The sequence below is a fragment of the Spodoptera frugiperda genome, chromosome 5 (assembly GCF_023101765.2).
Source record: "Spodoptera frugiperda isolate SF20-4 chromosome 5, AGI-APGP_CSIRO_Sfru_2.0, whole genome shotgun sequence".
NCBI classification, from domain to species: Eukaryota; Metazoa; Arthropoda; class Insecta; order Lepidoptera; family Noctuidae; genus Spodoptera; species Spodoptera frugiperda.
Window position 1 is genome coordinate 8835618 of NC_064216.1, and position 27249 is coordinate 8862866.

At 37.6% G+C, this 27249-nt stretch overlaps 1 protein-coding gene across 1 annotated transcript; it reads right to left on the minus strand.

Moving 5' to 3' along the window:
- Nucleotides 1-1877: 1877 nt before the first annotated feature.
- LOC118271886 (reversion-inducing cysteine-rich protein with Kazal motifs) lies at nucleotides 1878-26357 on the minus strand. Its single transcript, XM_035588143.2, has 18 exons — nucleotides 25997-26357; nucleotides 22296-22440; nucleotides 20482-20537; nucleotides 10560-10643; nucleotides 10030-10066; nucleotides 9729-9917; nucleotides 9129-9308; nucleotides 8627-8853; nucleotides 8138-8270; nucleotides 6914-7055; nucleotides 6155-6266; nucleotides 5675-5840; nucleotides 5227-5379; nucleotides 4761-4940; nucleotides 4234-4399; nucleotides 3673-3818; nucleotides 3189-3328; nucleotides 1878-2940 (listed from the first exon to the last, which is right to left on the minus strand). The coding sequence occupies exons 2-18, from the start codon at nucleotides 22402-22404 to the stop codon at nucleotides 2305-2307; spliced, it is 2856 nt and encodes a 951-aa protein (XP_035444036.2). The 5' UTR covers nucleotides 22405-22440; nucleotides 25997-26357; the 3' UTR covers nucleotides 1878-2304.
- Nucleotides 26358-27249: the final 892 nt, after the last annotated feature.

Here is a 27249-nt window from a genome sequence, read left to right on the forward strand (position 1 = left end):
GAAGGATGACGTGGTTCTCGAGTGGGTTTCGCGCCCTCCTTCGGTATTTGATGACCACGGCCGATTCCTCGGGCGATAAACCCTCCAGCAGTCGCGCATTTTGGGTCTTTAGAGCAGCCTTTATATCCTCGTCTGTATTATAGGCCAGAAGGTCACGGACAATTACGAGCGGATTTCGGTGTCGTGCGCTTTCCACTCGCAACTGTCCGTCGGCTCTGAGTTGCGCTGCAGTCCTCTCCAGCTCTTCCTTGCTGCTGCAACTCAGGACTACCCGCTGGTCCTTGACTTTTCGGACCCGGTCTAATTTAAAGCCGCTCTTTTTCGCGTCCAGCGCCTGGCGGATTCGGCCCACTACGTCACCACTGGTATGCGATGTGTCACCGGAGGACACGATCACCGAGTGTTTTATATTCGCGATCCTTCTTTTGGGCTTCGACAGGACCTCTGCATACGAAGGCACTTCTGCTCTCAAGTCGGAGACCCGTCTTCCGATCTCCTGGGTTGTGGATTTGAGCTCCTGCATCTCTGCGAGAAGCTCCTGCCTACCGAGTCCCTCGACGACAGGCGCCGTAGCTGTGCTCCGTTGGTCAATTAATATTTCCCTCAGTTCTCCCATTTGTACGGTGGCTGCTTTTAGCAGCTCACCGTGCTCCGCCATTTTAGTGAGGAGGTCGTCTTCCGTGCCGATCATTTTGGGAGCAGCAGTTTCTAAGTTCACAATCCCTCCGCCCTCAGAGAGACTTTGGTGTTCTGACTCCTTCACTATCTGGTAGAGGCGCTCGATGGCCGATGCCACCTGGGTCCTGATCTCCGTTTTTAGGTTTCTTGCAAGGCCCAGTTGACGTTTGGCTTGTTTTAGCCAGTGTCGCGCCTCCACCGTGCGGTTCTCGAAGATTCGAGTAGGCGTAGGGGACTTCGGCGAGGGTGCGAGCTCAGGAGACTCGTAGTCTCGAGCTTCCGAGCTCTGTAGCATGCCTGTCGGAACCACACTGCGCTGTATTTTCGCAGGTGTAGTGGTGGTCTCGTAGACCAGCTTTCGGGTGGCGTGTTTGGAAGTCGCCAACGTTGCAGGACTGTGAAACATGTTGGAGAAATAGGGATTCTAATTTCAAAGAAATAGGAGCACCCGGTTTATAATAAATTGAACTGTATCCCTGTAAAAGGGGGATACAGGTGTCAATATTTTTCCCTGTAAAGAGGGGACTGTCTACTTATACTAAGAATAGATAATAAGGATAACTCCCTGTAAAGGGGGTAAACGTCAATAAATAAATAAATAAAAAGTTCAATTCCCAGATCCAGATCTGGTGTCAGGAAGTATGCAGGTCTAAGTCTGTCGAAAATATTCAGTATTGCGTCGAGACAATAAACTTTCACGCACTCACTTTTACTAAACAAATCAAATATCACTTAAAATTAATAATCACTAATAATAACCAAATCGGTTTAGGTTAGGTTTAGGTTAGGTTTAGGTTAGGTTTAGGTTAGGTTTAGGTTAGGTTTAGGTTAGGTTTAGGTTAGGTTTAGGTTAGGTTTAGGTTAGGTTTAGGTTAGGTTTAGGTTAGGTTTAGGTTAGGTTTAGGTTAGGTTAGGTTTAGGTTAGGTTTAGGTTAGGTTTAGGTTAGGTTTAGGTTAGGTTTAGGTTAGGTTTAGGTATTGTGATAAAAATAAAACTAATGAGTATACAAAAAAGTGTCTTTGGGAAAGTTCGTTTGTTATCATGAGTATAATCACGTATTTAAACATCTTTAACTAATTACCAGTTACCCTATATATTACAATAAAATATCTTTAATTTGCACTAATATAATTATTTGCACTATGGTAACTGAAAGTTTTATGATATAATCTGGATAGGCGGTAATAAAACTACGTCGTGTAAAAATGGTATTTTAATTTCAATAACCTTTAAGCTTGTAGATAAACAATATTCACATTTTAAAAATAGCTAAACATCTAAAAATTAACAACAAAGTTATAAATGTAATACATATTTGGTTTAAAGACTACCAGTACTTTATAATAAATGTCTTTTGTGTAAAAATGTTATAAAATGCTAGTTGCAGTCTATCGCGCACTACGAGTGCGAAGTCAAAGACATTGTCATTACACCTACAGTCTAAATGGCACAATGAACTCACGTTACTCGTACAACATGACTAAACAATTTGTGCCTGATTTTAAAGCAAACCAAAGCATAATCTCTAAATTCTTTGTATACGTTTCTAACGATGGCACTAAAGTAATTACAATACTATATTTACAGCTACTGTACAAATATACAAGTCCAGTAATAACACGGTCTTACCTTAACACGTAGATACTTATACACGCTAATAAAGCACCTATGGACAAACTTATAGTACTTGCACCTTGAGTGGGGTACGTGTGGACAGTCAACGCGTACGCTAACGAACTTAAACCTAAATCACTTGTGATTAGAACACTTTCTCTATTGATCATGTCTGCTATCTTCTCTGCTTCTAGAATACACACATTGAGCTGTAAGTCTGTCGGGTTCTCCAACATAGTTTCTACAGTCACAAATATTTCCATTTCAATGGTGAGGTACCCTCTAAGGGCACACTCGGCTATCTTCACATGTCTCTCTAGAGCTCTCAAAATGTTGTTCAGGTTTATAACTGAAGCTGAGATGTTGGTGCCGTATAAGGCTCTGTCGATTTGTTTCTTTGAGTAAAGGATTCTGAGCGCTCCCCCACATTTAGGGCAACAGGCCCCTGGAGCAGTGAACCCGAGGCAGTTTGGTTTCTTCAGAGGAGGGCAGATGATCCTGTCAATGAGGGCACACTTTGGTTCCATGAGGTCGGAGATCGGTCCTACAGCGAGACAAGGCCCCGCGTAGTCCACGCTCACGTACTCCGCCCAGGCAGCGCACTCTGAGATGTAAGATACTCCGTTCACACCGCACACTGGACCCGCCTGCAATATTAATGAAAATATCACCATTTTAGTGGTCATTACATTTTTTAGACATAGGTATATCACTAGGTGGTATAAAAGATTTTACTCAAGTAAATTTTTTTGAACTTATGTCTCCGAAATTAAAGAAATCTAACAAAACTGCTACTTAACCCACCTGTAACAGTTCCATAACTAAGTAAAATTTTCCTGTTAAACTCCCTTTTCCCCCTTTAGTATACTTATAAGGTAGTAAGGTAGGTACTTACAGGCGAGCAGCCCTGTAGACACGGTCCCCAGTACGCGAACTTCCTCCCACTCATGACGAGGTGGCACGGGTTACTGTGGGTGCGGCCGTCCGTGTCGCATACTGGCAGGCCTGGCTGGGCGTTGCAGTTCACTGTGCTTACTGGAACACATAATTAAAAATACTGAATAGATTTGTCATCACTTACCCCTACTCTTGCTTCTGGTGTCATAGGACCCAATTAAGAGACCACACATTAGACAGAAACTGGATAAACATCGCTCTCTATAGTTAATAAACCTAAATTTCTTTATTTGCAATCTTTAAGCATCGATATTATGACAAATTCTTATGTAGAGGAGGTCCATAGTCCAACAGTAGCCTAAGAGCGGTTGTCGATGATGGTGATATGTTCTAGGTGGTATTCTCAAGGGTCTGGATACACTCATGGGACAAGTCGTGAGGCTAGTTAAATACACAGTACAGTAGACTAACTGGACACTAACCGCAGTGGTACTGTGGACAAGACGTCTGTAGCCGCGACAGACACACGTTGGGCGCCGGCATACAAACATGGCGCCGCCCACACGATGCGCTTGCGCATGGAGAGCTCGTACCGAACTCTATCTCGCCGTCTGATGCTCCTGCGCATCTGTAACGAATAGAAGGAAATTATTAATACATGTTTTGATTTCAGACTTCTAAATACTTATTGTTAATACTAATTAGCGAATTTATCGTATCATAAGAGACATTTTAATAATTTAGGGTTTACGGTTTACTCGAACAACTGTTTGACAAGGTAACTCGATTTTTTGGCTACTCGCTCACTACGAAGTTTGTTGTGCAATGCTCCTGACCATAAGCCCTCGGCGCGACTCGAAACTAGTTGAATTACCTCGAGACTAAGTAGGTGCGCTTACTTGACTTTATATCCTGTGTCCCCTAAATGAAGCCGGGTAGAGATGGAAATAGGTCCACAGAAAATCTCGATTTTGAAACGACTTACATACGAAAATACAAATTGGCAAAAGTGTGTAAACTTAATGTGATGAGTAGATACTAACTTGGCGAGACAGGCGTTGGGATATGGCGCGTGCCTGGCGCGGACGGGCAGGTGGTGCGGCGGGCAGTAGCAGGGCAGCGCGGCCGCACGCACACACGCGCGCCGCGCGCACACACGCTCGCCGCCGCGACACGCGCACGCGTTGCACTCCATGTAGTACTTCTCGCCTGGACAATACGTGCTACAGATTTAACACATACAATACATACATAGCTCTTCTAATCTAAACCACCTCATACTAGTCCTCTCATATTTATGAGTTTCATCAGTTCGTTTGTATCCAATTGCATTAATAATATTTCTATTTATATAGAAATCACCATCATCGTGGCACAAAATCATCCACACCTTGATAGTTTTGGTTAACAAGGTTTACCAGTAGCAAGCAATTAATGCCCAATTATTAAATCTCTGTAAAGTCAAGACAAAGATGCTAAGGACAACTTAACCGTCAATGAAAATAGAGTTATGCTTTCTGATTTTTAAGCTGAAGGTGAAGTCAGCAAAAACATGTTATTTATTACACACCTTGCATAACTTCTCTGTCATGTAGCTGACAGTTCTCCATCTCCACACAGGGCAGAGGTTGGCAGTCCGTCAGTCCTTTATGTCCACAGCGACAGATCTTGAAACACGCCTTGTGTAGGGAGGACGGCATTGGAACCCGCACCCAAGAACCCACTGGTACTATTTGGGAAGAACTGTCGCCTGCGGAAAATAGTAGACTTGTTATTGTTCAGTTTGAAACAGTCAGGTAGGGTTGTTCATTATTTTTATTAGAATAGGTATAGACTACATGTAGAATCGACGGTTAATCGGTAAGTCAGAAGCAATCAAGCTCAATCGTCAAAACGCCAGAGGTTTAACCATGCGACAAAGCAAACTTTCAAACAAGCTCAAATTTTGTTAAGAACTAAGACATAAAAAAATTCAACTATAGTCGCATTATTAAATACTGGCCCAAAAAAAAAATCTAGTAACACAAACTCCTCACCAAGTGGACAGCCATCGACGCAATAGTACCGTTGACAGTTCCCGCCCTGTAGACAGTTCCTGTTGATGACGCATGTCTGTGGAGCGCTGCATGGAGACCCTGCACACGGTGACGTCACTACTTCCTTCGCAGAGAGCAGGGGAGCCTCCGTACCTATAATGTGGGAATGATATTATGTAATCTAAAGACATGAGAAATCTGGGAGTACTAAATATATATTATTACTTTCAATAATAGGGTAAGCTAAATATTTATTTTCTCGCAATACACTAGAATTGAATTCCCACAAAACAATGATTACTACTGCCGTTTACATTTCACAAAAGTTTTCCTGTGGACACTTCCTAAGGTCCACAGGAAAGTTTTACAAAAAATGTAGGTACGCTAGTCTCATTCTTAACATATTTCTTTACGTTTTTCTATTTCCATTAGGTTTTGGATCACTTACTGGGCGACATGAACTGGTGCAGTGGTACACAGGGCGCGTTGGGGTCGGTGGGCGTGAGGCGGGCGCAGAGTGCTCGCGCCGTCAGCGTGCCCGGCACGCGCGACCACTCCACGCACGACGACACCAGGCGCGCGCACTCCTCCGCGCAGAGAAGGCTGCTGTGGCCCTGCAACGTTATATGTAGTATTATTAGTGTAATTTATAAGGCATTATGGTAATGGAAAATAAGAAAGTACATATTATCACCACCCCTATTCTTCTCGCAGCTATCGTAAGAGACGCTCTAAGGGACTACACATTTAATAAACTTGACTTTTAAAACTCCGATTTCTAACTCAAGCGTAGAGATTATGGTAAAATTCTTATAAAGAGGAGACTAATATGATCATTTCAAGAAAATAACAACGAACAGAGACAATAATATCTTACAATAATAAATAAATCGAATTGATAGTCTGATAAGTAAAAAAAGATTCTCACCTTTGCCGTGCATGGTTTAACATGTAATGCACAAGCAACGCTCTTCCAAATGTCAATGGGACATTGAGTTGAATTCCTCAGGGGTAACTCCATACCGGATACCATTAGAACTCTGAAAAAAAACATAATCATCGTAATTTTCTTTCATTGAATTAAACCATCACCTTGCTTCTTTCTATATTAACACCTTTTACAAAGCTATGGGATAAAGTCGTGTTTAGAAATAAGGTTTTTAAAGTTGGCCTTAACTATTTCTATACAACCACATTTAATTTAATTTATTCGCCAGTGGTGCCATCTAACTATTGAAAATAATAGCACTTAAAATGTTTAGTCCTTTCGTTAGAGTTATTAATAGTTGGATACAACCTTACTTTACTTATTAGTGGTGCCATCTATTGTGCACAAAAAGGCGCTTTTATGGTAATTTTTCGAAAACTTCCTATGTAGAATTTACCGATTAATAAAATAAATAATTATCCTGTTTTTAAGATTACTCAAAACACAAAAAATCTGACAGCAAATCTCAGAGGCCACCAACAATAATTATGATGTTTCCTGAAGTCAGCTGTTGAAAATAGATGGCAGCACGTTACATGTCCAGCCGAATATTTCAATCGCGTAAGTTATGACTCAACGCCAACGCTAATCTGACTGATTGGGAAAATACCAAGATAAAGAAACAAAGCTACCTAATGTATCACTTATAAGCCTAGAAGTTACGTGTTTACAATAAGTTGATTAACTTAGGAATCTTACCCACTTCCCTTCTGCTCGGCGACGGCTAGATGAGCTTCAAGGTCTGCCTGCGCGGTGCACGAGCGAAACAGAGTGGTCGGCCGACTGTTCAACTGGCTGCAGTATGTTAGACCCGCGCAACCCAGGGAACAGGGGGCGTCCACTGGAAAGAGGAATAAATATCATAACAACGTCATTTCTTATTTTAATTATATAAAGTTACTTAACTTTTATTTAGGATAAATAAAAGTTGATTTTAGAATAAATAAAAGAGAAGTTGTAATAAACGTAAGGAGTTTTATAATTTGACTTAAATTCTTATATGTCCACAGAAGTCCTCCATCACGATTTTAGGGTTATATAAAAAAGTCAAATTTTCTTGGGATTTTGAACAAAAAAGAGATGTTATTTACTACCGGAGATGCTTCGTTAGGTGTGGGGTGTGCATTCACAAATACCGTCACATACCCGGAACAACAACATTGTTGAATATCTATTAGGTAGATTTCTGCACTAATTCCTGCATTATCATTAATTATCACACTCCCCACCTATTACTCTTTCGCCTCCGAATAAGGCACCGGTATTTCTCGCTGATGATGGCATTATTGTAAATCTGTTTAAAATACAAACAGCTAAATTACCGTAAGCACCGCTAATTAGAATGCCTTATTCTAGTCAGAGAGACTCATCTGCATGGTCGACGCATCGTCTCATCAAGCCGCGGGAATTCTACATTAATATGGATGCGAGCGATTTACCATGTTTTTCTACCCGTATACAAAGAGAACTATGGAGGAACTACCTAAATGTGTAAAATATTTATAAGCTGTTCGTTTTTTCTTATTTAGCTTGACAGTCCGTGGTATAATACTCGTATTAATTCCAAAGGTCGAGAATCAAATAAATATCCAACTCGAAATGTAGTGATAGCTTCAGTAACTACTGATTAGTAGATGCTAATCAAATCAGTTGATACTTGAACTCGAACTACAACATGTTCGCTTTCTAAAGATCAACATGTGATAGGGACTTGAATTTGTTTGAGAAGATGTGACAAGGTTTTATTTAATTTATACTCCACATTCAGCAGTTGAGAGAGGGACTAACTCATTTCATCAAAATCTATTTATTAGCAAACTTTTAACTATGTATACGTATACAAAAGATAGTAGTAGTAGGTAGTAGAGTACTTTCCACCCAAAAAAGAAGTCCCATAGGTGTACATTTTTCAATAGAACCTACCGTCGTCCATACATTCGGAGAGAGTGATCTCCTGGGGATCCCCCAAACAGTCCGAGTAAAACTTCTGCCAGTTAGTTTGCCAGCCAGTGTTGAACGTCTCGAAACATAGTCTCCGACAGTTTATTGTCACTGCCTGGAACAAAGTTTACTTCGTTTTACTTTCAGTAATACTTGTCTCGCTCATAATGTACTTCGTTTGCTAAAGAAATCACAACTTTGCGAGAATTTAGCGCAGACGAAGTTTGATCCCCTGTGGATCAAGGACGTGTAACGTTCGAAACAACTAAACGGAAAAAGTTTTTTTGTTATCCAACAGTGACAGGTTTTTTGGCAAAAAAAATACTGTTTGTTTAATGTTAGGATAAAGCTAAAAGTTGTTCTAAAAGCATAAATTGGAGTTTATACACGGAGGTCATGTTAAATTGAGGATAAAAATACACTAGAAATGGGTGAAAAAAAACAGCGGTTCATTTGTCATCATCTGCTTACCTTCTGACAGCAATGCAGTTTAGCAATATCATGAGGAATCAGATCCTTCGGTTCAGGTGGAGCATCTATCTTCAGGAAACATTGCCAGAAACCGTCAAGGATCAATGGAGCTCCACAGTCCACTTCCAGAGCTTCTACCATTTCTTGCAAAACGCTTTTAGTCCGCAGCACCCGCTCGCATGTTGGCTGACATTCTTGTTTATTTGATTCGCGACAACAAGGCAGATCTGCGTTGGAATACAAAAAGCGCTGTAGAAGTTTGTACGTTTAACGTATTGTTGTTATATAATATGTGTAAGTTTATTTATTTATTTACAAATTTACATATATGTATAACACCAATAAATTATTTTTCTATGTCTCTGAAAATAGTTATGCGGATAATGGAATTGATAAATTGATTTACTTACAATAACAGTAAACTCACAATATTAAGAAAAAAAACTAGATAATTAAATAAGACAAACACTATCGATCAGACAGTTGATTCAATGTTACCTACATTTAGCTGTATCAGTAGAAACGACGGAATCGGTGAGATCTCTGAGACACCTCATTAAATCAGGAGACTCTTCACACGCCTGCAGCGCTGTACTTCTGGCTTGCACATCCACCCGCGACTGTCCTAGCCGCCACAACGCTTTCTGGCACTCCTCGTGACAAGTCATGGATTGGGTCTGCGCTGCGGGAATATGGAAATACACATGTATTATTTATAGAATCTCTGCGTTTCCTTTGACAAAGGTTTTGAATGAAAAAACAGATCGGTACATGAAAGTGTCCTATAACGATCCCTTTGAATAACACACTAAAAACGTACCTAAAAGAATTTGGAACTAACAAATATTTTAGTCTGTTAGCAATGCAGTGGCATTATAATGTATTACTAATAAAATAATAATTTTCATGGTTTAAAGTAAGGACATGTTTTAACCCATGTCATCTGAATTATTCAGAACGTTCCAAGAAGTTTAAATAATGAAACACGCATCGACTTCTGACCCGTCGATGGAAACAATCAAAAACTCCAAAGTACTATATTTAACCAATTAACCCCAATAAAAATAACGTCTTTAAAATAATTTCTTCTCTTTATACTCACAACAACAATGCTGTGCCTCCTGCTGCCTTTGCACGCAGTCAAAGAAGGCGATCTCATCAGATCGACGACACGCGCCGGCACCGATCAGCGCGCTCTCGTTGGATGCCATAGCGCATGCATGCCGGCAGGACGTCAGTCTGCCAAGGGAGCAACATGCTCGACCCCACCAACCAGAACCAGATACCACTTCTGCATGTAAAGGAAACATTTACCAATGAATTCAACTCTGCACCTATTTAAAATATCTTCAGATACTAAGAGAGTAATTACTCTCTACTTCTAAGAAACAAACCAATATTACCTTGAATCGTTTTATTCATGCATATCCAAAACTCAATCTGGAACAAAAAAAGAACGACTAAAATTACCGCACATAATTATAGGAACCTATCATTTGTAAATCAAATTACGTCTTTTTATGTTTTCTTTTGTTATCTTCCATTGTTTGAAGTAACTCTATACACCGGGTTCTTCTTTGTTGAGGCAGGAAACTTTATACCCACCCCAATTACAATACAATACTGATAGGCGGTTTATTGACAAAAATGAATGAAGATTTATTTCAGAGAGTGGAGTGAATGGCGCATGGCGGCCTGAACTGTGATTGTCTGCTCGGATCGTATCGCCTTACCGCCTACGATCGGCACTTGATGCTAGTTTATTCATGGACTAATGTTTTTTGGTAAGTGCTTTCAAGTGGTTTGGCGTCATATCTTAGTTATTGGTTCATAGTATCTAAGAACTATACGCGCACTACTCTAAAATGTAAGCAAGATTCTCTATTAACAATGGATTCAAACTGCATTTTTCAATAAATCCTTTTATACTTACTAATCGAGGCGTACAGAATCTGTAGATGTTTGGTACCCATTGTTCAAACGTAGATGAATTTGATGCAATGTCTACAAGAGACATCTGAAACCAAAAAAAACATAATTAAAACAATAAATTCTTAATTACTGTGGTAGACACATCCTGTAATAAGAGCCAATCAATAAAATACAGTCCTACAAACATTTGAACTTGATTCGCCCTCAAATATCTGGTTTCCTCAGTGCAATAAACAAACGGCGTCACGCAATACATATCCACATCCTGGTAATTACATCGAATTGGTACTAACACGGAATAACATGTAATAAAAGTTGCGCAACTGCCGGCATACATGTTAGAGGTAAATAAACACGTGTTCCCTGCCAGGACGAACCACCATCACATAAGAACACACAGAAAGGTCCACCTGGAATTGCTTCACAAACGACCCAACTTTTTCCCACTAAACAGTAATAGCATAACATAGTATTACATCTTTTATTCCCCGAAGAGATGGACTGAGAAGCACATATTAGGAAGAGAACAATGCGATTACTGAGTTCTGAAACTTAAAGAGGTAATGACTTAATAGCAATACAAATTGCAGAGTATAAAAAGCATCAAAGCTGTACGTAGAGCTAAAGCTGAATTCCAGGCCGATGTAGAGCATAATTTCTTATTTTTCTGTTCTGCAATAAATCACGCAGTCTTGAAAAAAAGTATGTTTTCTGAGTCAATGTTGTGCTCGCACGTATTACACCCGCTTAATGACATTAATTGATGTCCGGACATCGCTACACGTTGCCCAACACCAACAGTCGCGGCGCGACCGCGTCCCTTTTAAAATATCCAATTACATTATCAATTTAGATGTCTCTCGTTACATTTATTAATTAAGACTTTGGGCAACCAGCAATACACTTGTTTGTAGCATTTTATCTTTAGAGGTTCAAGTTCATTGACTGTTTTGTTATTGTAGTCTCGTAAACCTATGCAGAATGTTTAATGTCGACCAAAATTTTTCAACTTTTAATTATTAGGTTATACCTACTATTCATAACAATTTTCTAACATACAATAAAATAAATTACGTTTCTTAACTATCCGTTTATTTAAGACAGCTAAGAAGACATATTGTAGTTTGTTTTGACATGCTGTTTAATCATAGCTCTGAGTCTGAAGTTATATTCACCCTGTCGCTCACGTACATTTTGAAAAGTTGTAACATGTTACGTTATATTACGATCATAAATAATCTTCCTGACAACATAACAACGTACAATATACGTGTTTTAAATAATGTTCCATTCCGTTGGGCCATCCATTATTAGTTTTGACGTGTCAACAAACAGCACTATTCGTCCACTTAATTCGAAGAAAACGTGTCGTGAACGTTATGTCAAAATTTATGGAAGCAATCACATTTATTAGATAACCCTATGATGCTTACGAAATCACAGCAATATGCATAAATAACTGAGATGTGCATCTGGTGGGCTGCGTTATCTGAGAGACGGCGCTATAGGGTTATCAGCGTCGCTCTAGAGGTGAGCGCACACTATATAAACACACACGATGTCTGCTGCTGATAAACATTGTTTAATTATTTTTCTAATACATCAACTTGTACACCAGTTCATAAAAGGTGAAACGACACGAGGTCGTTATAACAAAATCTGCTTATTATGAAACTTTTATACTTTCAAAACTTTATTTCGTATTCCAATAGCGGTAAAATTTATTTATTAAATAAAATAGATTTTAAAACATATTTAGGAGCATTAATGTAATTTGAAAATAGTCTGATGTTGATGTTGGTCTTATAAACAATTTTGTAAATGTCCACAATATATTTTTTCAAGAGAATTTCAGGAACATTAGAAATCAAATAACAATAATTATTATGCGACACAGTTCTGCAAAAAGAAACAGCCATCATTTAGAAGTTAATCGCCTGTGCTGACAATTTGGAGTGCATAATTTACGATATTTTTCTTAGTGACGAGAGGCAACGACGCGAGTGTTTAAAAATACGAACACGAAGACACGACCATAAAATAAAAGGTACCTATGCATTTTTTCTCAGCTATTAAGCTGTCACAAAAAGATCACAGAGTAAATATTAAGTTGTGAATGAACAACATTAAGATACCTTTGAGCTCAAAGGGCTTATGGGACATTAACGTTAATGTCTCTTACGTCTTAAAAGCGCCGGGATATCGAATAATGTCATCGATTAACCTATGGGCTCGGGCCTCGCACGAGAAGTGTCGGAACAATGATCATTGTATACAAATCAGATGGTGCCAACAAGACCAATTCAACCCACACTATCTGCAATCACGGTTTATACTTCGACAATCGACGAACTGCAAATTGGTATTCAACAACAAGTTGAATATTAATGTCATATTTTATTTTAAACATCATCAGTAAACAGACTGCGTGCCACTCGTAAAATACGCAGAAAGGATTGCATAGCTTTATTAATGAATTCCTGTTCTAGCTCATTACTATGCCAATTTAAATTAAGAGCCTTTCCTCTTTAGCGTCAGCGATTTCGTAATTTAAACGCCCACTTAAGAATTAAAGCTCTTTCGAGGTTCATCCTACAGCTCGCTGTATAGTAATTGATTTTTATTAATGCAAATGATGTAAATACTTAGTCTTAATCATAGTACCTCGGATCAGTAAATACTAGAGAAATGAGTATCTAACTACTAGGTAATCATAAAGGTACCTACTAGGTACTCTACCAAGTTTTCCCCCCATCTACAAAAACAAAGGTAGGTACACTACCACGTATATTTTCAGTCCTATATTTCTTTCATCCAAAATAATTATAATATGTTTATAATGTGAACTAATTAAGAACTACAAACGTTATTTTTAAGTGTCGGGATCGTTTTGTCCGGAGTGAGTCACGTTGAAGTCGGCAGACAACTTTTAACCGACATACTATGAGCGTTGGCAGCATTCACCGCCGTACTCCGATATAACTTCCTAATGCGACAGACACAATTAAACACTCGCAGAATAGACTCGAGAACTTCATTTCATTTACATTTCTACGTACCTACACAGTAGGTACAGATGTTACGGTCATTCCTAGAAATAGCACTAATTGAAAATGTCTTCAATAACATCTACAATTGAACTTGATCGATTGCTCCTAAGTCTGATCGAAGACAAATACTTTAAAGTCAGTGTAAGCCAGATATATTGCAGTTCCCACTCGCATGCCAAGACAAACGACACAAATGAACAGAATTAATTGTAACATGTCCACAGACTAGACGCAGACATTCACATACCTATATCACAAGTCACTCCCAAAAAATACACAATTAGTATTCAACCCACAAAAACAAATTTTATCAATCATGGCAGAGAATAAAAAGTCGTCGCTTATACAATAATACGAAGGTGGTCTCCCATGGTATTAACATGGAGACAATCGGATATGGTTGACATCATTGCGCTGGCATTGACGCCATGACAGTTGACACGTCCTGTGATATACGTGTTCGGAATGTAAGCTTTTATGCAAGTATTCGATCATCACCTGAATCAATGTGCTTCCTGGATATTTAACAATAAAAGTTATGTCATTCGTTAGATATGCAGCTATGATAATCCCGTAGATTACATTTTATTATTTTTCCAATTTACATTTTTTAATTCATAACTACTTACTAATAAATTCATAAGCATAAGAAAATTCATGTAATCCTACCTACTTAAAATTTCTGTCGTCGTGGTCGGTCATCATAAGCGTTATATTGTGACCATAAATCTACTGTCGCCTCGGAGTAGAAACAATTAACTTTGTTGTAAGTATTCTAAGCTCGGCGTCAACACGACCAACACCGCTCATCAGTTTCGTGCGGCCATGATAGCATTGCATCAAGAAATATATCTTGTAAACAGGAGTTGTCACCTTTCACTTAGTCGTGTACTTAGTTTGTTGGCTCTCGGTTAGTTCACAAATAGCCAGTACTCTGCATTCATACCGGTAGCTTGTTCCAAATGATCGCGGATGAAGAACTGATAACAGTGAGGTCCTCGACCTGTGTTCTGTGACAAATAGCACCATTAAGGAACCGCGAAGACAATGAATCTATTAGAATTCGGAACGCACACACGACCGCCATTCTGCATATACAACATAATAATAATAGCTCTAATAAAATTTAACTGCTCTCCGGTGCATTTTGCGGTGAATTCGCGCGTTACCCTGCTCGTGTTTGATTGGTTCCTGTTGATTACTGGAAGTTTTATCTGCATATTTATCTCTACGTATATGATCAATACTTCCGATTGCTGCTATAAATGAACTTTCTCTTACATTTAATTATACTCTACTCACTGAGAACCTACTCACTTTTCTACCTATTTACCTACGTAAGTATACAATCTCTATCTTACAATATTCATTAAGTAGCAGTGTACAGAAACGAACACTTTCGCCACTAAAATACTCCACAATTCAAGCGACACTTTAACGTCTATTGTCGAGATAAATCTTTAATTAATTCACAATGTTTCACCGAATGTTTGTTCTCAAGTACAAAGCTATTTAAATTAAGAGGAACCCCATTGATTTGGTTTTGGTCTACCGGACATGTCTAAATAAAATATATTCTTTGTACCTAATTTTAAAATAACTCTTAATATAAAACATTATGTTGTTTTGCATATAAATGCCCCGAGAACAGAGTTAGCACTGCCACCTGCGATATGTGAATTACCTTATGACGATGCATGCCTGATAATCACCAGATGTCAAGCATATATCATGGTGATTGAGCATTGATTGCTTAAGCAAACATATCCCAGAATACCGTCCTACAACTTTCTCTATACATTAAAATTAAGATGAGTACATTATACATACACCATTTAAATTCCTTTAACTATACAATTAGATCAATTGAATAGGTACTACCTACAGCTTCCAATAGTAATGTAAATTACCACAACACCTAGGTAATAAAAATGTCGAATACCATTTTAGAGCTAATTAAAACACAAAGGGTGTTCGGTTGACATAATAAAACGTCGCTGCCAGTATGCTCTGAACGACGCCCTAAATAGTTTAGCAACTACCCGCCTGTAATTATTGCCACGGGGAACCCGACGGCGCGTGGCGACCGGCTACTGATGTGCCCAGGGCTGTCACAAGTGCAATTGCCACGACATGTATGTTTCAATTGCGCTGCCATGTTCATCATGAACAAAAGCGTTCGAAGTATCGGGACATTTTTGTTTCGTATTGTTCCAATTTATCACCGTCACGCTACAACAAACAGCACCAAAATAGCAAACCCGGGACAAACTCGGCCAGTAATCAAAGGACGGAATCAAAACGGCGGCACCGCAACAGCTTTGATGTTTCTTTGTAAATTTGTTCTGATGCCATTCCTATGGCTTGATTTACATACCAACCTACACGATTCCTTTAGAAATAACTGACTTTGTATTGTTCTCAACTAGCAGTGGTTTTCTATTAAGAAACATAATATTTTTAAGTTTGTTATTAAAATATCGAAGCTTGGTGAATACGTAGACCATAATATCGACGTTTTATGTGTAAATTCTTATTTAAAAACATTTATGAGATGGAACGCGTATTAACACTACACTCTTTTGTTGGGGAAGCAATAAAGTTTGGCCAAAACGTTTGGAAACGTCAAGAGACCGACGAAAGCGCAGTGATTAACGAGCTGGTGACATTCCATTCCCTTCCTCTCCCAACCTCCCCCGTAAGATGTTCTTGTCTGATACAATAATAATGCGGTATTTTCCATTTCACAGCCATCCCGTTTTCCAAGGCAGCAAGTTTACTGTTCGATATCATATCTAAAAATGCTCTAAAACATCTTTTCTACGAGTATTTTTGATACTTATGGCACATCTTTCCCTATCGCAATCGCAATTTAGTAGATGTGACGGGCAACAGACACATTTCACAATGAAATGGTCGCTGAAATGAGTTTGTCTGGTTTTAATTGGAAAGCTGTTGCCGCAATACATTAATTTTAGTACCAGTACAGGTATACATAGGTCTCGTCCAACTTTGAAGTTAAGATTTCTAAAGCAATTTCATTAAAATGTGGAATAAGTTTATCATCAAGAACAAACGATTTAATTTCAGGTGCAGAATGACTGGCTCTCTTTAGGAGCTCAAATATGAGTGTCAATTTTAATAAGATATTACGTATCGTATTCCCAGAGTCGCGGTGTCGCGGACGTGGGACGGGCGGACAGACATGAAAGGATTTCAGACGAGTCTATTTTCACCCGCTTTGAACCATCGGACGTATTTGTATTCGCAACTTTCAAGTTGAAGGGGAATGCGCGACGGATTATGATATTGCTAACTTTAGGACAAATTTATTTCATAATTTATAGCGTGTCCTAACTATTTTTAGGTCGACAGGTCGACACTTAAAGGGTTAAGTTTACGATTCTAAGGAACTAATTCTGGATCCCCTTTTAGCCATTGGGATGTTGATTATATTAATAAAAACTAATAGAACTGAGTTGGTCGCTTGAAAATTGGATTTATAGAACTATTCATACTATAAAAACAATCCCAAAAGAATTTCTAAATAAGATCAGTTCCAAAAGTACTTTTGAAAGAAACATAACATTATTTGGACATCTGTTACAAATTATTCGAGCGGACAGGCAACGTGAATGTCGGGTAAACGCCACTAAAGTTGGGGGTACGTGATCGGCATCCAATAGATTCGGCCTCGGTCTCGGCATCCCGATCACGCTTAACAAATTCCCGATACTGCGGGACCGCGGCGTGATTGTCACGGTTGACGATCCCTGTAACGAAATGTCACGTGCATCCTACTCCCTACACACCATGTAAATGTGTGGACGAGTTGACTGCGACATGAGTAATCGTGAGCATTACTGCACAACTATGTTGAATATTTATTATAATCGGAATTTGTTAGTGTAAAGAAAGGCTTTATACATTATATACTATAGCCCGACCATGACGACTCATTCGTTTCTATCTAAATGAAAACATATAGCACTCACACATATATATAGTCGTGTAACTTGTAACGGAACAATGTTGGCGACACAACATAATAATACCATTACGGAAAACAAGGACTTTTTATATATTTGCCGGGTGTCTGACTCCATATGCCCTTACCATCAATTCACATTGACGTAATCCAGGACCGACAACTCGGTGACAGTTTTATGTCGGTGATAAATTATATTTCTGTTTCATTCTCATTTTCGCGTGTGTCGTCAAAATATTTATGGTGTACAAACAGATTTAAAAACGTTCGTGACAACCTGGGTCATTCGCAGCGCGAATCAAAGAAGCCGCTGTCTTTGATCTAGTCGACTGAAGCTGTTCTGTGCGCAGTATGTAGGAACAACTGAAAATATTATTGAAATGATTTTTCATTCAGTCAACGGACCATGTAGAGCAATCGTGTAATAGACGACATCAGTTTCAATGAATGCTAACAGTAACAAGTACAAGATTGCGCTTCGTGTATCTAATAAACTAGCTTGTTCACTGGTCGAGTAAACCATTACGTTGATAGGGTTGTCAAACACTACAGAACACAAAGATACGATCTACATGAACAACTTCATACAATATTCAATTTTATTTGGTTTACAAAATTACTTTCAGTTTTAGTAATTTCTCTTTAATTGTCCGTTTCGATACAACTATTTTGAATTTGATCGTGAAGCTGCTTCCATCGTGACATTTTTACTGAAAGCTTATTTTTTCTTAAATTCTTAACTAAAAACACTATAAAAATAACACAAGAATTTTGCCACAATTTGAACGTCGAAATGTTTTGCTCTAAAGTCTAAGCTCATTGTGTCGCGAGTGTGGTGGGTACACACGCTCGCTAGATTCATCACTGCCACACTATAAATTCCAGAGCATTTTATTAGATTGTAACATCTTAATAAACCCACCACATGTTCGTATACGCGGTACAATCGACAACATTATCACATAACATTACGCTACACCTTCTAATATAAATATAGGTAAGCAAAGGTGTATTAGGTACATCTTGTTGTATACTATACATATATTTTTCATTTCCCTTTTTGGAATCCGTGAATAGTTTTCACACTTATAAATTCTAAAACATTGAAATTCTCAAATCAAATATATCTGAATAATTTGTTTTATTCATCTTTTAATAGTGATATCCTGTGAGCACCGGATGGAATGCCGCCACAAATAAATTCTGAGGGTTACAAAAACATTTTTTGTTAAGAATTCTCCGTTTCCTTCAATTTAAGATTTTTGTGAAGAATGTGTAAACTTTAAACTAATAATGATGTACAGGCAACAAACGGATACTATTTCAAGGTATGTGTATACCTTGAAATAGTATCAGTTTGTTGCATTCAAGTGTTTGACTGCCTCTATAAATTCTGTTAATTTCTTTGCAGCTAATAAAATCCCTTCCCTGTCATCAGATCGCCGAGCCATCTGCATAAAAGTTTATAGGTTCATAACATTAACGTTAAATGTGTTCACTGTTTCAGGAAAAACCCCCATGAAATACTGCATAGGTTTTATTCCGGCTACTTTTTGATGTCATTACCCTGTCCACCCCCACAGTAAAATGGCTGACGCTGTTATTAAGCCATTATATTGGATAGCGGTGCCTTGTCATCTAGCACCAATTACACTCCTATTCGTGGTAAACAACATTTTCATGTCAAATTAGAGACCAGTGTATTTGTCAATTAATCATTTTTCTATTCATAGAAAGCATATTGTTTTATATCGGTTCAATTAATTGACAAAGCCCTTTTACTAGGGGTTAAGTACGTTTAATGGCTGGTTTAACGAGCAGCCACTTTATTTAGATTGTCTCCGTCTCGACCCCGCTTGGTTGTGACGTACAAAATCACCGGATGAATTAGGGTTGTAGCTTCATTATCGTATCGATTATCAACAAGGATAACAGCTGCCGAGTGACAACTAACTTTTAATGGAATCGAGGAAATGAACAGTTAGAATTTATCTCTAAGTCCCACTAAAACAACTCTTATTATATGTGTGTGTTTTAGTATTTATTGCTCGATTATATTGAATTTCTTGAGAATGCTTATAATAAAATTAAAGTTTATCGAAGACGTTTATGAATATAACAAAGTATCGATGGTGGCACGTAACTTATTCAAACAGTGTCGCGGGGGAGGAAGCGGCCGTCACGCGGTGTTCCCTAACAAGACGGAATTAAATACGAATGTATTAGTGCACGGTGTTCGTCTCTTCTTACACGTTTTAATAATTTAACTTTTATTCACTCGACGCGCTTTCTGGGAACGGACCGCGCTGTGACGCGATTCTTGATTAGAATCGACGCGTTGACTCGAATAATTTTCCTGGCATAATATTTCAATAACACAGGAAGACACACCACCGAGGAAATCATAGATGAATTCGTAGATGTCAACGTCTTCTTTATTTGTTTTAGATGAAACGTTACATCAAAGACGCGGACGGACACTATAAAAGGAATTCAAAGAGTCGCGTAGCTTTTGTGGTTTCTGTACACTACCATTATGTTGAACAAAATATTGAATGACCTCGACAGACGCGGATAAAAATATACGACGACCGAAAACTTTTGGGGAAGCGATAAATCTATTTAATTAGTCAATTTAGCTTTCGAGTGAAAACTTTGATTGGAAATCTTTGGGGATTAAGAATATTTAGCGGTTGAGTAGACAGCAGGTGCGGTGCGGAATATCCGTGGCCGCGTTAACGAAGGATTCCTACATGGTTAAGCGGTACGTGCCTGGTATGACACGGTCAGCGGCGCGCAAGGGGAAACGTAATCGATTGGATCGAAGCTTTAACATGCAGCACTACAACACTGGAAAATGCGGTCAAGTGATGAAGATTACCTACCTTCTCGCATACGCTGCGACACGTCCCCTCGGCTTTGTCACAGCAAGCTGTTATGTCTGGAACAAAATTAGAAACATGAATACAGAATGTTTTATAGCATGCAAGTTATTTGTATAGGCGAGGGATCAGTCGGCTGGAGCACAACAGCTGGTGCCAGACCACAATAAAGTAGCTGTGACAGTTACAGATGACGGTATAAAGCTTTTGATCTATTTCCTCTAACGACCGCTTTTATTCATATCACTCCCAGTTATTGCACGATTTAGATATCGAGATGAAAACGAACCTCAAACTAATGGACGTTCTTGACCTGAAAATTCTGATTCTCATGCTGATTCATCCAATGTTTGTACCCTTAATAGATTTCAATCTCTGAATAATATTTGAGCCTACTAAGTACTTAGTATCTCACAAGAAAAACACTTTGTTAAAAACACATTGTTATTACCAGTTTTCCAAACAATAAAGTGAAACAGGCGCACATTGAATAAATTCAGAATTATAATGCAAGCGTCTATATTTTGCTTGATACGAACGTAATTACTTTCAATAACAGAGAGAAAGCAGTAGATATTTACAAAGTTGTTGGCAAACCAGTTTAATAAGCCAATCCCCGAGAGCCCGATTTTGTTAGACCAAATTATAGGAAGCATACCGGATCTAGCATACCTACGTATAGTCAGGCCAGGTCTACACTATCGCGCTCTCGGATCTCAGTGCTCCTAGTACAAATATTGGAACGGACTATAATCAAATTTGATTCGGACGTTTCTGTGCTGCTTTACGGGTCTTGGAACCGAGTCCTATAACGATCTGCTTACTTTACAATAATATAATAACCCGTTATTCCTAGGCAATAGGTATCATCATGTTTCTAAAGCCCTTTTAACGTTTTAACGCTAAGTCGCTAAAATGTTAAGATTTATCTCTGACTGTATTCTACTTCGACTGCACAAACTCTCTAAACATTAAGCAAAAAAATTCTAGCAAAACTTGAGAATAAATACTTCTCTGAACTACCTAACTTATACCATGGACGATAGTGTACACCGACCGCTTTGAAGGGATAACTCAGTTCAGACCTGTGATTACACTGTCGCTAAACCGGATAATCGCATCATATTCTATACAGCTATGTCTTCACTATAACCTATATTACTAAAACCGTATAAGACACCGGTGTTGCCACTCAACGCAAAATATAGTTATAAGGGGCTATTAATAATTTCCTCTTCATGCCAGCAACGCGATAAGGATATTTACTGATCGAATTCCAAGCGAAATGCTTCTTGAAATTACGAGAAAAGTTAAGCCGGTGTACTGGAAGCTAAAGCACACTCAATACTGCAGTTTGGCGCCTTCCCGCCCTGCTTATGTCACAATTTAAACGTATGACGTCTCTGCTTTCAAAAAGAAATTAAGCTCTATTGAAATGAAATACAAACTTCTTTCATCGTATTCATTTTTTGAAATCTGTCTCAGTTGCTAGATTCTCATTTTTCTGTGACTGCTCGGTGTCTAGCGAAACTTTATTACGTATTTTTAAATTAAATCAACTTCTGTTAACTAATTGATTTAAGTATTTCTCTTTGTAGTACTTTAACTTTTCTCACAAGTACTGTGGAACTTTTCTCTCGGGCCAGAATTTTATTTGAAGAAGATTTATAGAAACATCTATTACTTTTACATTTTTCTATTGCAATGTTTTGGTGGAGAACCGTTTTAGTGCCTTAACAGAACATGTTAGTCGAGAGAGTAGAGAAAATTGCAATACAGAAAAGCATTTTACAGAGAAAATAACAGAAACAACTTACGTTGCGAATTTACACAGGCCAGTGTAACGAGCAGGAATATAAAGCTAGATTTAAGCATATCGTCCTGCCTTCTTCGAAATCTGCTGCAACTTTTAATGGTCTCGTCCATATTTTCCAATACAAGTGTCGCAATATTCTTCTACATCTGAAACATACAATTACTTTAACTTAGTGTAACGTGGAAACTTAAATAATGTATGATATTTTGTTATTTTCTGCAATATACGTATTACAAGATAAAATTTATATAGAAATATAAGCAAATGATTTCCATGATCTATCTACTTTCCCTATATTTAATTGAATACTTAGTTCATACATTATGCTCAATTTTCCAAGTACATATGTATTTACATTTAGTTAATGGATAAGTCATTCGACAGAAACCGATTGTTATAAATAGATGGGGTACTAAATACTGTGCAAACACAATACACCTACATTGAGTCATCGCAGATAGGATCACCAATAAAATCAATAGCATCAATAAATCAAGCAAACCCTACGTGATTGATGTCCGATTCAGTACACTCGCATCCACTATTGATAGTGATGAACACATTAAATTTTTATTACTGCAAACAATGATTTAAATCGACTATAAATGGAAAACAAGTGTCTACTGAAGCTAACTACAATGTCTCAGCATAATTAAAATAAACATAAAAATAATGAACCCTCGACATTTTGTGGGCCGTTAACAAATCATATTAGCGTCTAAACATAGTAGTTTATGGGCCCTACCGGCGTGTAATGTAAGCTTTTGATATCAAAGTCGGTGAGAGGAACAGTCGTTAATTTATCACATTACCGCCTTTATCGCCGTGTTGGGACTAATTAGAGCGCGTTCTCGTTTACAAGTACGACACGGCTGAGACTCGAACGTTGCACTTGATTAAATGTAATAGAGAACAGAGATATTTGGCAGTTTACATCGGCACGCGTAATTGAACATTTTACGAGTCTGTAAACGTTGTGTAAAGTGACGCCAAGTTTGTAAGTGGTCCTTCGAAACATTATTGCTTCTAATTAAATTGTCGTTAAAGAAAAAAGCAATTAAACATGTATAAATATAGGTTTGTTGCTTTTCCTGTATTCGGTTGCAGTTACTAAGCATACATAGGTGTTACTAACAAAGCGGACGTAATACAGACCGTGGCTGACATCAAGGAACACACCGGATAACGAAATCATTAGTAAATTAATGAACACCGACGGAAAAATATTTTCATTTTCCCGTCGAGCCGTCACCATTTGAAAAAGGAACGGGCGTTAATAAACTGCCACGATTTTTGGCTTCCCCTTATTTTGTTAGCATCTTTAAATTAATCAGGCAGCTATGCGACCTACATTCCAAATGTTAATTAAATAGTCGGCGTATCAAACAGTAGTCAGACGACGAATACAACAAATGTACGCGAACACATGTAACCGGCCACAATAACATGTGCTCACATTAATGTGTAGTACGTGCAACATTTGCGTTCACATTCGTCCCAACTTTTCGCACAAATCAAAGCAAAACCGTCGGACCATGAGAATCTACCAAACTAAAATAAAAATGCTTTATAGCTCTACGCGGACTCGACTTGAAGTAAACTTAGGCTTTTACGCCGTAAAGTGTTGTCTAGAAGTTTGTCTTTGAGAATGTTATAGCAACCTCCGTAAATATTTGAAAAGGAATTTAAACTTGGATTTCCCTAATGCAAATTAAAAAGTTTATGGTTGTGGCTGTAAGGAAATGGGGTCCGCACTCCGTAGCTGAGTTATTTGCAGGAGGACTATTGTAAAATGAGAAGGCTAGGTAAATCTTGTTGATGTCTCGTAGACTCGAAGGCTCGTAGATGAATCCCTATAGAGATACGTACTATTACTGGACCTACTAGACTTGCGTATAAAATGTGTTATCAGGTCAATTTTAAAAATGTCTGTCTGATTATCACTCAATTGAAACGTGATAATTTCTTGGTTGTTGCTCATGAGACATTTTCGACATTCCATATTATAGAGACGTGTCTATAATAGAGAACATCAACTTCTCTAGCGTTGAGCAAATGAGAATAATGTACGATATCCTATTGGATCTCGAGATGCTCGATAGGAACACCTAGCTTCACTGACAGACAGACTGACGGACAACTCAATTTGACGTTTCAAAAGTGCCTAATTGAGGATTTATTGAAATAAATGCTTTGACTTTGACTTTGATAGATACTTACTATGCAAAGCACCATATCCTACATTAGTAATAAAATTAGTTTAAAAGTATGATCCGACAATAAATCGCAGAAAATGTACCAAAAATCCGGCTTGTACATTATAACGATCAAAGTTGACGTTTTATTGCTCCCTAAGACACAACTAGTACTTCACTTGCCTCCATAAAAGAAGTAAGCTTATAAATAAATAATGTTAATAGCTATACTTTACAAGAAAATTTAATTGAAAACTTCATGGAATTCAGGTTGACATACATACTTTCTTGCTGTACGGTACTTTTTTAACACATGCTACAGAAAATGTCTGAAAAAGAATGACTACGGTAACTACGTAGGTAGTACTTTTGTCAGACATCATACAGTCACTATTTCGCTATCCATGCTACGCATAGGTGTACTAATATAAATCATTATTATGAGTATGTTACTTTTTACATGTGCAACAAATGCAAATCGTTAGTGAATCTTTCAATATAGGTACGTAAGGAATACACTAATACATAAGTATTAGTGATGATTATCGACACTAACTAAAATTCTCTCACACACGTAAATCAATGGCGAAAAGCTCTACTAGTTTCGAGTCACAGAGGGACTCTTCATGATGAGCAGCGTGTGCAGATGCGGTGACGTCGCGTAGCCTACTTAATTTACGTGAGTAAACCGTGATTTTTAGTTAATTTAGTATATCTCTCGATAGTTATTATAAAAAGATTATCAACATTTATTGTACAAGTATAGGGTGTCACCGACCTAAGTACCCACAAGTTACAACAGTTTCAGCAATCCATCGCAAGCACATCATGAATATGACATGTTACTATTACCACTATAAAATAAATTGAATATAATTTCCTGAAAATTGTTATAAATCTGTTACACCAGCAAAAGCGCTGAAAAAAGCAAATCTATACGTAGGTATTTAAATAGAAATGCAAATTATTTAAATAATGTTTTTTATTCTTATGAGTCATTTATGAGTACGCGCATATGTTTTGAAGTCCATAATTTAATTGAGTTACAATTACCTATTTTAATTTCTACTTAGAAAAACAAAGCTATAATTATTTTAGAACATAATAAATAAACGCCTAATTAAAGTCTTCTACTTATCACCTACTTTACATAGATACAAATTCCCAAGTCTTATTAGGTACTTTACGTACCAAAAATATGACAAATCAATGTTAAAAACATCAATGAAATACATATTTCATTTTTCTTATTAATGTTACAAATTAATTCAAAAATGTTAGATCTCACACCAGTCTTTATGTAAGTGTAATTTATTTAAATTTTTGTCGTTAAAACATCAAAGTGAAATTTTCTTTGGGAAATTAGATCACAGACACTCATTAGTAAGAGTTTTCAAATATTACAGAGCGATGTACAGATTATAAAGAACACGAAGTATTTTTATTTCTTTTGATATTTTAATTTATTTATTTGTTAATTACAAAAATAATGTTCATCAGTACTTACCCAAAATTGACAAAATTATATTGTAGATCCTTTTTTTTGCTCCAAATTATTTTTAGTCCATTTTATCTCACGTATCTTGAACAAGTCTCCGGACATACGTTATCTCGTTTGTTTGTTCTTAATCATGCTTCAGAATTTAACTTTTAATTACACACAACTCGTTACACACACCACATTTCGCGCGTAAACCAAAAACCATAAACAATAAAAGTCCGACAAAAATTTTAGTTCACTCTTTTTTAATTTCCACAGACACTATATTCCCGATAATATTATTCGCGCGCTTTTCGTTTATATTCCCAATGTAACCTCCCTCACAACCTTTCTCGCGCCAAATTGACGCGTTACTAAATAGACCGGCATAAATTCATTCAACTCCAGCTTCTACACGCTCCGTCCTTGTCTCTCGTGGGACTAAGTGCATATTGTTATCGCCTTCCAACGCTTCCGCCTGATGAACCCTATTGAGCTCGTTAGTCATTAATTAATTCTGCATAAGAAAATTACTTTTAATTTAAACAGTGCACAGATGTGACCAATTTTGTTCTGTTACAGAGCTGGGTAATAAACTATTTCAAGGATTTTTTTCAATTTATTTTTAGTTGTAATTTATGGTATTTTGAAGTTTTAAGAGATACAATTTTTATAACGAATGTTATTTATGTAAACACGCAATGATGTTATAAATAATAAATTATTTTTAAAGTTAATAAATATTTGGACACAATTTTTATCGAACTATTCTTATTGAGCGTTTAGTGGCACGGAACAATTGTTTTCGTACTCCGTTTTGTCAAAATAATATTTAATAAATTTTAATTTTTGGAGTCGAATGAACGACTACAATCCTTGTTAGCACCGCGCGACTACCTGCTGAAAGTCAAGTGCTATGAACGTGGGACAAACGGACAGAATCCACTTGAGCAGGAGTGGCGCCGGGCAACACGCCTCGATTTATACTAATGAAAAGGATTCACTTGTAAAGACAAATAAAAAAAGTCTCTTTAATTTACATGGTAAAGGTACAGAACCTTTTTTACAATACTATTATACTACATACTGTACTAAAATAATGAAAAATAATTGTAAAACAAGCTGCAAGAAGAAAGAAAAAATGTTTCAGCAGAAATTATGGGAACTTTGGATTAAAAAAATTGTTTTAATCACATAAAAAAGCACAAGTACAACTCGCACAAAATTTTACAAACATTATTCAAGATCTTCTTATTTCTTTCCTGAGATTAAAAATACCT